A 13,319-nucleotide genomic window follows, 5' to 3' on the forward strand; every position below is an offset into this window, starting at 1 on the left:
TTGAACAATCTTAGTTCAGACAATGAGGGTTACTGTTCTTCTCCAAATTTCTTCTCTATTGTTACATCTGCCCACCTCTGCTGTCTGTGCCATATGATAGTGAACTATTAATACATAATTTAAGGTACTGAGGATAGGTCACTAACAGTATTGTAAGTACTTTTAAGTCTGGGCCATGTATTTTGCTAAATAGCTTATTTAATTGAGATGTAATAATAGATAATATTAACAGATAATAGATACTATTATTAACCTTATTTTACAACTGAAAAAACCTGAGGCTTAGAAGAATTGCTGGAGTTTACAGGTCAGTTCAGTTCAGTCGCTCAGTCGTGTCCGACTCTTTGCGACCCCATGAATCGCAGCATGCCAGGCCTCCCTATCACCAACTCTCGGAGTTTACCCAAACCCATGTCCATCAAGTCAGTGATGCCATCCAACCATCTCATCCTCTGTCGTCCCCTTCTCCTCCTGCCCCCAATCCTTCTCAGCATTAGGGTCTTTTCCAATGAGTCAACTCTTCACATGAGGTGGCCAAAGTATTGAAGTTTCAGCTTCATCATCAGTCCTTCCAATGAACACCCAGGACCAATCTCCTTTAGGATGGACTGGTTGGATCTCCTTGCAGTCCAATGGACTCTCAAGAGTCTTCTCCAACACCACAGTTCAAACACATCAATTCTTTGGCGCTCAGCTTTCTTCACCGTCCAACTCTCACATCCATACATGACTACTGGAAAAACCACACCCTTGACTAGATGGACTTTTGTTGGCAAAGTAATGTCTCTGCTTTTAAATATGCTATCTAGGTTGGTCATAACCTTCCTTCCAAGGAGTAAGCGTCTTTTAATCTCATGGCTGCAATCACCATCAGCAGTGATTTTGGAGCAAAAAAAATAAAGTCTGACACTGTTTCCCCATCTATTTCCCATGAAGTGATGGGACGAGATGCTATGATCTTAGTTTTCTGAACGTTGAGTTTTAAGCCAGCTTTTTCACTCTCCTGTTTCACTTTCATCAAGAGGCTCTTTAGTTCTTCTTCACTTTCTGCCATAAGGGTGGTGTCATCTGCATATCTGAGGTTATTGATATTTCTCCCGGCAATCTTGATTCCAGCTTGTGCTTCCTCCAGCCCAGTATTTCTCATGATGTACTCTGCATAGAAGTTAAATAAGCAGGGTGACAATATACAGCCTTGACGTACCCCTTTTCCTCTTTGGAACCAGTCTGTTGTTCCATGTCCAGTTCTAACTGTTGCTTCCTGACTTGCATACAGATTTTTCAAGAGACAGGTCAGATGGTCTGGTATTCCCATCTCTTTCAAAATTTCCCACAGTTTATTGTGATCCACACAGTCAAAGGCTTTGGCATAGTCAATAAAGCAGAAATAGGTGTTTTTCTGGAACTCTCTTGCTTTTTCGATGATCCAGCGGATGTTAGCAATTTGATATCTGGTTCCTCTGCCTTTTCTAAAACCAGCTTGAACATCTGGAAGTTCATGGTTCACGTATTGCTGAAGCTGGGCTTGGAGAATTTTGAGCATTACTTTACTAGTGTGTGAGATGAGTGCAATTGTGCGGTAGTTTGAGCATTCTTTGGCATTGCCTTTCTTAGGGATTGGAATGAAAACTGACATTTTCCAGTCCTGTGGCCACTGCTAAGTTTTCCAGATTTGCTGGCATATCGAGTGCAGCACTTTCACAGCATCATCTTTTAGGATTTGAAGTAGCTCAACTGGAATTCCATCACCTCCACTAGCTTTGTTCGTAGTGATGCTTTCTAAGGCCCACTTGACCTCACATTCCAGGATGTCTGACTCTAGGTGAGTGATCACACCATCGTGATTATCTGGGTCATGAAGATCTTTTTTGTACAGTTCTTCTGTGTATTTTTGCTCCCTCTTCTTAATATCTTCTGCTTCTGTTAGGTCCATACCATTTCTGTCCTTTATCGAGCCCATCTTTGCATGAAATATTCCCTTGGTATGTCTAATTTTCTTGACGAGATCTCTAGTCTTTCCCAATCTATTGCTTTCCTCTATTTCTTTGCATTGATCGCTGAGGAAGGCTTTTTATCTCTCCTTGCTATTCTTTGGAACTCTGCATTCAGATGGGAGTATCTTTCCTTTTCTCCTTTGCTTTTCGCTTCTCTTCTTTTCCCAGCTATTTGTAAGGCCTCCTCAGACAGCCATTTTGATTTTTTGCATTTCTTTTCCATGGGGATGGTCTTGATCCCTGTCTCCTGTACAGTGTCACGAACCTCTATCCATAGTTCATCAGGCACTCTGTCTATCAGATCTAGTCCCTTAAATCTATTTGTCACCTCCACTGTATACTCATAAGGGATTTGATTTAGGTCATGCCTGAATGGTCTAGTGGTTTTCCATACTTTTTTCAATTTAAGTCTGAATTTGGCAATAAGGAGTTCATGATCTGAGCCACAGTCTGCTCCCGGTCTTATTTTTGCTGACTGTATAGAGCTTCTCCATCTTTGGCTGCAAAGAATATAATCAATCTGATTTCGATGTTGACCATCTGGTGATGTCCATGTGTAGAGTCTTCTCTTATGTTGTTGGAAGAATCTTATTTTACAACTGAAAAACCTGAGGCTTAGAAGAATTGCTGGAGTTTACAGGTAGAAGGCAGCAAAGTTGTGACTCACACCCAAGTCTACAAGTCTGCAAGCCTCTTTTAATTACTGCCATGGATGATACTGCAGTCAGCCTGTGACTTTACAAATGGCTTAATTAATAAGGAAATGGAGGCACTCTAGCAAATACAATTATCAAATGGATAAAATCAATTGAGTGCAGTGTGAAGCTGAAAGCTCTGCCTGTTACATCTCGATTCTAATCAATTCCAAACAGTGGTGCATAAATCAAGGGCAGTGACTCAGGATAAAAAGAAATCAAGGACAGTAACTCAGAGTAAAAATTGCATCTTAATTTTTAAAAGCTATCATTTGAACAAATCATGAACTTTCAGAATCAAGTATATCATCTTCCATGAAAGTGATGTTCAATTGGTCCTGGGTGAAGGACTGGCATTTTCTGGGGATGAGCCTCTTCAGAACTTCCTCAAAATAGGCATCTGTTCTCATGGGACCACTTCCCACACACTCACCTGTTATAAAGCTTATAGTGGAGCTGTCACAGCAGCTGAGTTCCGGGTCTCCCCACGTTACCATGGTAACTCGAAAGTTGTAGTACCATGCTGGCAACAGATTTGCTATCCTCTAAAAAAAGCAAGAAGAAAAAGATCCAGAAGGAAAATCATATTTTTGGAATAGAGTTATATATTTCTCTTAGGCTATGAAAAAATGAGTAATTTTTAATTTCCTTTCTGTGCATTTGGGAGGCCTCCCTGGTGGCTCAGTGGTAAAGAGTCCGCCTGTCAATGCAGGAAACATGGCTTCAGTCCCTGGGTTGGGAAGATCCTCTGGAGAAGGAGATGGCAACCCACTCCAGTATTGCTGCCTGGGAAATCCCATAGACAGAGGAACCTGACTGTCTACAGTTGATTTTGTACTTCTCAAATTTTCCATTAAAATATTCTCTTTGGAATGAAGTGAGATGTAAATAAAATGATACACATAAATTTAACACAATTTAAAAATTATTCAAAGATACAGATAGCTTGAAAATGGGTTTTCGTTTGCAGTTTCTTAAATTACACAAGTGAATTAGTATTTATTTGTAAGTGACTGGACACATCTTCCTATTTCTAAGACATGATCTTTCACAATTCTACATTCTCTCATCTTGGACTGTTAGCATGTGTCCATACTGGGTGGCAATCATGAGAGTTGTCAACTGAGAAGTAGACAGTTGTTTGCTTTCTGTGTGACCTGTAGATAAGCTGTACTTCTAAAATTATTCCAGTCTCAGAAAGAGCAATCTTTACCTGCTCATTTGAAGAATATCACTAATGGCCTGACATTGCAGGTATTTAACTGATTTGTTGATGTCAAGAATAGTCATCACTCAAGTTAAGCAGTGTCCGCTCACTACTGAATAACTAAAGGAAAACGTGTTTTCTGCCTTAGAAGCAGAAAGAAACAATAAGCATGTGATGTGCTTAGTTGCTCAGTCATGTCCGACTTTTTGTGACCCCGTGGACTGTAGCTCACCAGGCTCCCCTGTCCATGGGGATTCTCCAGGCAAACAACACTGGAGTGGGTTGCCATGCCTCCTCTAGGGGATCTTCCCCACCCAGGGATTGAACACAGGTCTCCCACATTGCAGGAAGATTCTTTACCAGCTGAGCCACCAGGGAAGCAAGCATGTGATAGGTCTACTAAATTGGGGATTAGCAAATACACTCAATTAAAAGTGAAAGCTAGTTTCACACAGTTTTCTCTCTCTCTCAAAATACGAAAACAAAATTAAGAGCTAAAACAGTCCCAAAACTTGAAAGTAGCAAGTTACCTGCATGTGTTTACAAATCATCTAGTTTACAGACATAATAATTTTTTCAGACACACTTAGTACGTGAACGCACATTGACACAGGAAAGTGTGACAGCTGGTTAAGGAAAATTACCACTGATGCAGTTAAGGAGACAGTCGCTGCTATTTCATAGTAGGTTGTCCATTCTGATGTCATCGTTGTAGGGTTGAAATAAAACATTTCGACCACATATTTTCTGAACACTCCTAAGTAAGGTCTGGTCCAGCTCAAAACCACTGCTGTAGGACCCAGGGGATAGAGCATCAAATCTTTTATTCCAGTTGGAACTAGGAAGAAGGGAGGGGAGTGAAAAAAGAAAGTCAAGAAGGAATGTTTAATATCTTAACAATGGCTTCACATCTCTACTTACTGACTGACTAGGTATTTCACTTTTTTGATACAATCATTGGAAACTAAACATATTTGCCAGAGATTTTCTTTTTCCTAAGTAATGAATGCTAAGGATGCCTTCCAGGTATACAATTGTGGTCGTTAACTACTCTGAAGGTTGAATATTGGGTGAACAAGTATGGACCTCCCATAAATGATGATAATGACTTGAACTTAGACATGGCACCCCTCCAAACAGTACTCTGCTAAAGCTAATTTTCTTGTGGCTGGCAACTTACCAATAGCAAATGTCACAGGATCTGAAGGTGGTCCAACCAAAGGGCCTTTTCTTAGGTACATCACAACCTGGTACTGGGCACCAGGAACGAGGTTTTCAATAATAGATTTGCTTGAGTTCACCTTTAAACCAAACACCCAATAAGATCTATTTAGAACTGGGCTTTCAGCGTGTGACTCAGAGGATAACATAGTATTCAGGGACACTGCAAACTCACAAATGCCTTTGAAATCCAAAAGCCTTTATTCATGCTGAGGAAGGTCAAGTTTCAACATCAGGATGATTTATAGTTAATGCGAATGCTGAAGGGAACCCAGAACATTCAAATTCTATGGCTGGATTTAATAAGCCTCGTGAACTGCTCTATACCCATCAATGTCAATTGTAATTATGTACACTAGAGACACATCAGCCTCTAACCAAAATCAAATCAGCAATAAAATAAGGATAGTCTGACATCCTAAATTGTAGTGTCAGCTGATTACATACAAAGATCAGTGCAGGAATGTCTTTAGTCTCTCAACACTTAGAAGCATAAAATATCTAATTATAGTGATGAAAATGACCTCAGAAATTATCTAGTCCAAAGCTTTCATTTAGTAGATCAAGAAGGTAAAGCTAGAGAATAGCCAAGGTCACGTATTTGGATCAGTGTTGGGACTGGAAGACTAGCATTGTGACCTCCATTCCATGATATGGGCCAAGCACCAAGATACAGCAGCAAGCACTTTACAAGGCTACTGTGACAACCTGCCAAGACTGAATCAGGAAGAAAAACCGGAACAGACTGATCACTAGTAGTGAAACTGAGTTTGTGTAAAAAAAAAAAAAATCTCCCAGCAAACAAAAGTCCAAGATTGGACAGTTTCACAGGGGAATTCTGCCAAATATATAAAGAAAAGTTAATACCTATCCTTCTCAAACTATTCCAAAAATTGAAGAAGATGGAACGTTCTCAAATTCATTGTACAAGACTACCATTACCCTGATACCAAAACCAAGAGACAAAATTACAGGCCAATATCTTTGATGACTATAGATGCAAAAATTCTCAACAAAATATTAGCAAACTGAATTCAACAATACATAAAATGGACCATACACCATGATCAAGTGGGATTTATTCTAGTACTGTTTTATTTCTTTAAAACACATTTTAAGGGATAAAACTAATACTGCTCATTGTTAAAATTGGTCACACTGTAGAAGAGCAAACGAGGTCAATTTGTAGTCTTTCTGGTCTCCTCTCACCACTTCCCACATTTGGCGGGCAGTCTTCTAGACCTTCCTTGATACATATATCCATAAACAATTAAGTATGGAGCCATACAGGTGTTATACCATAAATATTGCTCCAAACTTTTCCTTTAAACTTAACAACCATTGTAAACATGTGGACATACCTGCCAATCTAGCCTTGCTTTCATTTAGAGTATCTAGAATATCACGCAGTGTCGATGGTTTCAGGGTGATGTTAAAGTTTCTTTGGTTTGATAATATTTCAGGCAGTGGTTGATTCTAATTATTCAAATGACTTTCTGGAATTATAACCACTTAAATATGCTACCCTACTAAATTAATCCCAGGAAAATTACACTGCCTTAAAGAAATAAGAACCAATAATGTGTATATATATCACACTACTAAAAAAATGAGAAGAGGGCAAATGATATTGCACATGACTTTAGTCACAGATTATTAATATAAATACTAATTTCCCCCTACTTTTAGAATATTTACTGAGGCACCTACCTCACTTCTATTCCTTCATACCTTTTTCTTTATCCTGGACCTTCTTAGGGATGGATTGGAGGTGGGCAGGGGAAATATTCCTATACTAGTGCTAAGTCGCTTCAGTCATGTCTGACTCTTTTGCAACCCTATGACCATAGCCCGCCTGGCTCCTCTGTCCATGGGATTCTCCAGGCAAGAATAGTAGAGTGGGTTGTCATTTCCTACTCCAGGGGATCTTCCCAACAAAGGGATTGAGCCTGCATCTCTTACCTCTCCTTCATTGGCACGTGGGTTCTTTACCACTAGCACCACATGGAAAGCCCCAAGTAGTAATACTCTGCTTGCTAAATAACATGTTTCATCCTCTAGAGGATTACGCCACACTCCTCCCCCAATTTTCACCCCATCTTTGCATTCCAGTATTTCCTTTCTCTCATTTCTGACTGGCTTTGTCTCCATTCCAGAGATTTCAGTCCAGCCCAGTGCATTTCCATCTGGGCCCTGGCCCTATCCTTTTTCAGCTAAAGAAATGGAGGAAAGATACACCATAGAGCATGGGAAATACAAACAAGGAGGTTAAACTAGATGAGAGTTCTTTTAAGTCTGCAATAGTCTTCTCCCTTTCTTTGGCTGAACCACATGGCTTCCGGGATTTTAGTTCCCCAACCAGGGATTGAACCTGGTCCCTGGCAGTGGAAGCTTGGAGTTCTAACCACTGGACCACAAGGGAATTCCCCAGAAATGGTTTTATGTATATATTATGTAATCCTCTTTCCATGACATCTTTCTGTACACTTACTATAGTTACTCAGTTTCTATGGAGAATCTCTAGAACCTCTTCATCTTCTTCCCTTGACAGAAAAAGTATTCAGTTAGGTCTGCATAATAATAAAAGTTAATTTCTAGCACACCTTACTATTACTATGTTCCACACATTGCATTAAGCATCAAGTCCTCTTATCTTTATTACATCTCTATGAGGTAGGATATGCTTCTCCTTCTATGACAGATTCAGATGGTAAGACTTAGAAAGAAAGGAACTCAGAGCTGGTAGCTGCTAAAATCAGGTCTGAAACCCAATTCTGTTTGAGTCTAGAGTCTCTGGTTTTAGTCAATACTCTTGACTCCATCAGGATGAGCAGTGAGGATGACCTTCCCCTAGTGTATCATCTGTAATGCGCAAGAAAAAGTTTTCTCCTGGAAGTCAACTCACTTGGGACAGAGTCTCAGCTCTGATACTAATCAGTTGTGTGGCTGCAGGCAGGTCCCTTCAATATTCAGCCTCTTGGCTCTATCATTTCCTCATTTGTAAAGCTAACAGACTGACTGGTCTTTCTTTCCGATTAAGTCGCTTAGTTATTACACACTCCTGTAAATTGTCACTAAACACAAATGGACCAAGCAGACCACATGTAAAAATAAATGTACATTGGGACTTTCCTGGTGGTCCAGTGGTTGAGACTCCATGCTTTCACTGCTGGAACACAGGTTTGAGCCCTAGTTGGAGAACTAATATCCCACATGCCATGTGTGAGGATAAAGATTTTTTAAATTGAAAAAAGAATGGATCTGGCCTTTAAAAGATAATAAATACACATCCATATATTACATGATGCTTCTTTATCCTAAAATTCATAATTGTGTGTGAGTCTTTGGAGAGTCCTTTATATGACACTGAGCACTGGCTTTATTATGCTCACTATATTGACATAGGCTTATTAGTGGATAGAACTACAATGTTTGTTAGCAGGGATATATTACAAAACTCTCTTTCTCATGAATATTCACATATGAACTCACACAAACAGCAACCAGACATGAAGTACATATACTTAATGAGGACAAATTCAAATTAAGAGGCACCAAGGGGCTTCCCTGGTGGCTTAGATGGTAAAGAATCTGCCTGCAATGCAGGGGACTTGGGTTTGATCCCTGAGTCAGGAAGATCCCGTGGAGAAGGGAATGGCTACCCACTCTGGTATTCTTGCCTGGAGAATCTTGGACAGATGAGACTTGTGGGCTACAGTCCATGGGGGTTGCAAAGAGTCAGACATGACTTTCACTTCAAGATACGTACATGAAAGGCTAGACTCTAAGCCTCATGAAATCAAGGCTCAAATCAAATTTGTTCTTATTTCTAGCATCTCACACAGAACCTCATAGAAAACAAATCAATGAAACTGTGGGGAGGAGCAGGGGCACTAGCACCGAATCTCATGGATGATGGTAATCGATAAAGCAGTGATCCTGTGGTATAGGTGATGAGATGATGGTAGAGAAAAAGTAAGGAGAATGAAAGTATGAGAGAATAAAACATTGTGGTTAATTATTCATCTGTATTTGACTTTAGAATCACTCTTATTTTTAAGCTGCATTTTGAATTTTCGATTTAACATAATCACCGTATCACTGAAAAGAGAACTGAAGAAATGTTATAATTTCTTTCCCTCTGGATAATGGTTGCTCTAAGAAATAACTTAAGTCAGACCAGTGTTGGTGAGAGCATATTCTGGATTCCTCTCTAGGCCAATTTTTGAGATTTTTGAACTGATGTTTCCTTCTTTGAAAATATACGTGTGTGTGTGATGATGATGATGTAATGATGTAATACTAACACAGTCCTCTTGTGGTAACTGAGATAACACCTAGAACAGTTGTCTAGTCTGCCCTCTACTTTCCCTCCTTGCCTACAATCTTCAACAGTTTCACGTTTGCATTTCAAAGAAGTCACTGTCAGCAAGCACTTAGACCAGACTTTTCTGGTTCAGATATAATTTACAATATCCCTCTACACTTTTAGCCTTTGGCTTCTACGTATATAGAGGAGGAAATGGCAACCCACTCCAATATTCTTGCCTGGGAAATCCCATGGACAGAGGATCCTGGTGGGCTACAGTCCATGGGGTCACAAAGAGTTGCACACAACTGAGAGAGAAATGAGAAATAGATTTAAGGGACTAGATCAGATAGACAAAGTGCCTGATGAACTATGGACAGAGGTTCGTGACATTGTACAGGAAACAGGGATCAAGACCATCCCCACGGAAAAGAAATGCAAAAAAGCAAAATGGTTGTCTGAGGAGGCCTTACAAGTAGCTGTGAAAAGAAGAGAAGCCAAAAGCAAAGGAAAAAAGGAAAGATATACCCATTTGAATGCAGAATTCCAAAGAATAGCAAGGAGAGATAAGAAAGCCTTCCTCCGTGATCAGTGCAAAGAAATAGAGGAAAACAACAGAATGGAAAAGACTAGAGATATCTTCAAGAAAACTAGAGATACCAAGGGAACATTTCATGCAAAGATGGGCTCAATAAAGGACAGAAATGGTATGGACCTAACAGAAGCAGAAAATATTAAGAAGAGGGAGCAAAAATACACAGAAGAACTATACAGAAAAGATCTTCACGACCCAGATAATCACGATGGTGTGATCACTCACCTAGAGCCAGACATCCTGGAATGGGAAGTCAAGTGGGCCTTAGGAAGCATCACTACGAACAAAGCTAGTGGAGGTGATGGAATTCCAGTTGAGCTATTTCAAATCCTAGAAGATGATGCTGTGAAAGTGCTGCTGCACTTAATATGCCAGCAAATTTGAAAAACTCAGCAGTGGCCACAGGACTGGAAAAGGTCAGTTTTCATTCAATCCCTAAGAAAGGCAATGCCAAAGAATGTTCAAACTACCACACAATTGCACTCATTTCACACACTAGCAAAGTAATGCTCAAAATTCTCCAAGCCCAGCTTCAGCAATACGTGAACCGTGAACTTCCAGATGTACAAGCTGGTTTTAGAAAAGGCAGAGGAACCAGAGATCAAATTGTCAACATCCACTGGATCATCGAAAAAGCAAGAGAGTTCCAGAAAAACATCTATTTCTGCTTTATTGACTATGCCAAAGCCTTTGACTGTGTGGATCACAATAAACTGTGGAAAATTCTGAAAGAGATGGGAATACCAGACCATCTGACCTGTCTCTTGAGAAATCTGTATGCAGGTCAGGAAGCAATAGTTAGAACTGGACATGGAACAACAGCCTGGTTCTAAATAGGAAAAGGAGTACATCGAGGCTGTATATTGTCACTCAGCTTATTTAACTTACATGCGGAGTACATCATGAGAAATACTGGGCTGGAGGAAGCACAAGCTGGAATCAAGATTGCCGGGAGAAATATCAATAACCTCAGATATGCAGATGACACCACCCTTATGGCAGAAAGTGAAGAAGAACTAAAGAGCCTCGTGATGAAAGTGAAAGAGGAGAGTGAAAAAGCTAGCTTAAAGCTCAACATTCAGAAAACAAAGATCATGGCATCCGTTCCTGTCAGTTCATGGGAAATAGATGGGAAAACAATGGAAACAGTCAGATTTTATCTCTTTGGGCTCCAAAATCACTGCAGATGGTGATTGCAGACATGAAATTAAAAGACTCTTACTCCTTGGAAGGAAAGTTATGACCAACCCAAACAGCATATTAAGAAGCAGAGACATTACTTTGCCAACAAATGTCCGTCTAGTCAAGGCTATGGTTTTTCCAGTAGTCATGTATGTATGGATGTGGAGTTGGACTATAAAGAAGGCTGAGTGCCAATAATTGATGCTTTTGAACTGTGGTGTCAGAGAAGACTCTTGAGAGTCTCTTGGACTGCAAGGAGATCCAACCAGTCCATCCTAAAGGAGATCGGTCCTGGGTGTTCATTGGAAGAACTGATGTTGAAGCTGAAACTCCAATACTTTGGCCACCTGATGTGAAGAGCTGACTCATTGGAAAAGACCCTGATGCTGGGAAAGATTGAGGGCAGGAGGAGAAGGGGATGACAGAGGGTGAGATGGCTGGTTGGCATCACCGACTCAATGCACATGGGTTTGGGTGGACTCTGGGAGTTGGTGATGGACAGGGAGGCCTGGTGTGCTGCAGTCCATGGGGTCACAAAGAGTGGGACACGATTGAGTGACTGAACTGAACTGAGCGACTAACACTAACACTTCTATATATAAGATATGTAACTTATACATTAGAGGGAAGAAGAAAAATCATTCCTGAGAGCAGTCAAGTTCTAGTCATGTTCTGGGGCACAACACATTTTCTATCAATGTGAAGAGTCAGTCGTGTTGGGCACACTCAGGGAAGGAAGCTAATAAACTGCACAGTGAGAGCTGTGATGACTAGTTAATCTGTGTAGCATGCTTACTCTTTAATTCAAGCCTACAGGGTAGCCTCATCTTCATGCTGGGCTTATCTCAGCTCTCTAGGGCTTTTGAGAGCTCCAAAGGCCATGATTCCTGAATTCATCTTCTTAATTTAAAATTTCTCACCCTTTGAATTACACTAAATGCCTGATTTTCATATAATAAATGGAAACACTCCAAATAGCTTCCACACAGCAAACATCTGTTTTGAGTGCATATTCTATTTCCAGTGTACTCCACATAAATTAATAATTAAACTTTTTTTGCCTTTAGGCAAGAAAAGATTGTGTTTGAAATAATGTATATTAATGCATATATATGGAATTTAGAGAGATTGTACAGATGAGCCTGTTTGCAGTTCAGGAATAGAGAAGCAGAAGTAGAGAATGGACATGTGGACACGGGGTAGGGAGAGTGAGATGAATGGAGAGAACAGCACTGACACATATACACTGCTGCTGCTGCTAAGTCGCTTTAGTCCTGTCCGACTGTCTGCGACCCCATAGGCGGCAGCCCACCAGGCTCCACCGTCCCTGGGATTCTCCAGACAAGAATACTGGCGTGGGTTGCCATTTCCTTCTCCAGTGCAAGAAAGGTAAAGGTGAAAGGGAAGTCGCTCAGTCGTGTCCAACTCTTAGTGACCCCATGGACTGCAGCCTACCAGGCTCCTCCGTCCATGGGCTTTTCCAGGCAAAAGTATACACTACCATATGTTAAATAGACAACTAGTGGGAAGCAGCTGTATAGCACAGGGAGCTCAGCTGGATGCTCTGTGATGACCTAGATGGGTGGGGGGGGGAGGTGGTGGAGGGAGGTTTAAGAGGGAGGAGATATATGTATACATGTAGCTGATTCAGTTCATTGTACAGCAGAAACTAACACAACATTGTAAAGCAGTTACACTCCAATTTTAAAAGTATTGTGTTTGTAAGACACTCAGAATCAGTTTCTTTGATCTTATGAAAAAAAAAAAAAGTAAAACCAGGTTTAGGAAAATAGGACTGGGCTTCAGGCTTCCAGTGGGTGTATTCAGGTCGTCTGAGAGCAAAGTTTGCTTAGATGCCCAGGCTGGTGTTTTTATTCAGAACTGATGACTGGGCGTGGCAGTTCATCCTGGTAGCCACGCCCAGAACTACAGATTCCCAGGTTTCTCCACTTGCCCCACCTACCCCTTTCACTCAGCTAACTGCTATTTATCCTTTAAAAGTCTTCAGTCATATTAGTGACGGGATCGTTTTTCACTTTATGTACTTGAAATTTTTTAATTGTTTTTTTTCAGTGAGCATGTATTACCTTTAGAGTTAAGACAAGAAAAAATGGAA

General features: G+C 40.5%; 1 protein-coding gene across 4 annotated transcripts in view; it reads right to left on the reverse strand.

Annotated features, from left to right (window-relative positions):
- The window catches only part of PTPRO (protein tyrosine phosphatase receptor type O), a 262,085-nt gene that overhangs the window by 79,985 nt on the left and 168,781 nt on the right, over window positions 1-13,319 (reverse strand). For all 4 annotated transcript variants that reach the window (XM_081589156.1, XM_081589157.1, XM_081589155.1 and 1 more), the window contains exons 8-10: window positions 5,077-5,197; window positions 4,541-4,734; window positions 3,123-3,234 (exon numbers count right to left, since the gene is read on the reverse strand). In XM_081589156.1, coding sequence (XP_081445282.1) covers window positions 3,123-3,234; window positions 4,541-4,734; window positions 5,077-5,197 — 427 coding nt within the window. The remainder of the gene's footprint in view (window positions 1-3,122; window positions 3,235-4,540; window positions 4,735-5,076; window positions 5,198-13,319) is intronic.

This window comes from Giraffa tippelskirchi, chromosome 4 (assembly GCF_054371585.1).
Source record: "Giraffa tippelskirchi isolate mGirTip1 chromosome 4, T2T-mGirTip1v1.2.pri, whole genome shotgun sequence".
NCBI lineage: Eukaryota > Metazoa > Chordata > Mammalia > Artiodactyla > Giraffidae > Giraffa > Giraffa tippelskirchi.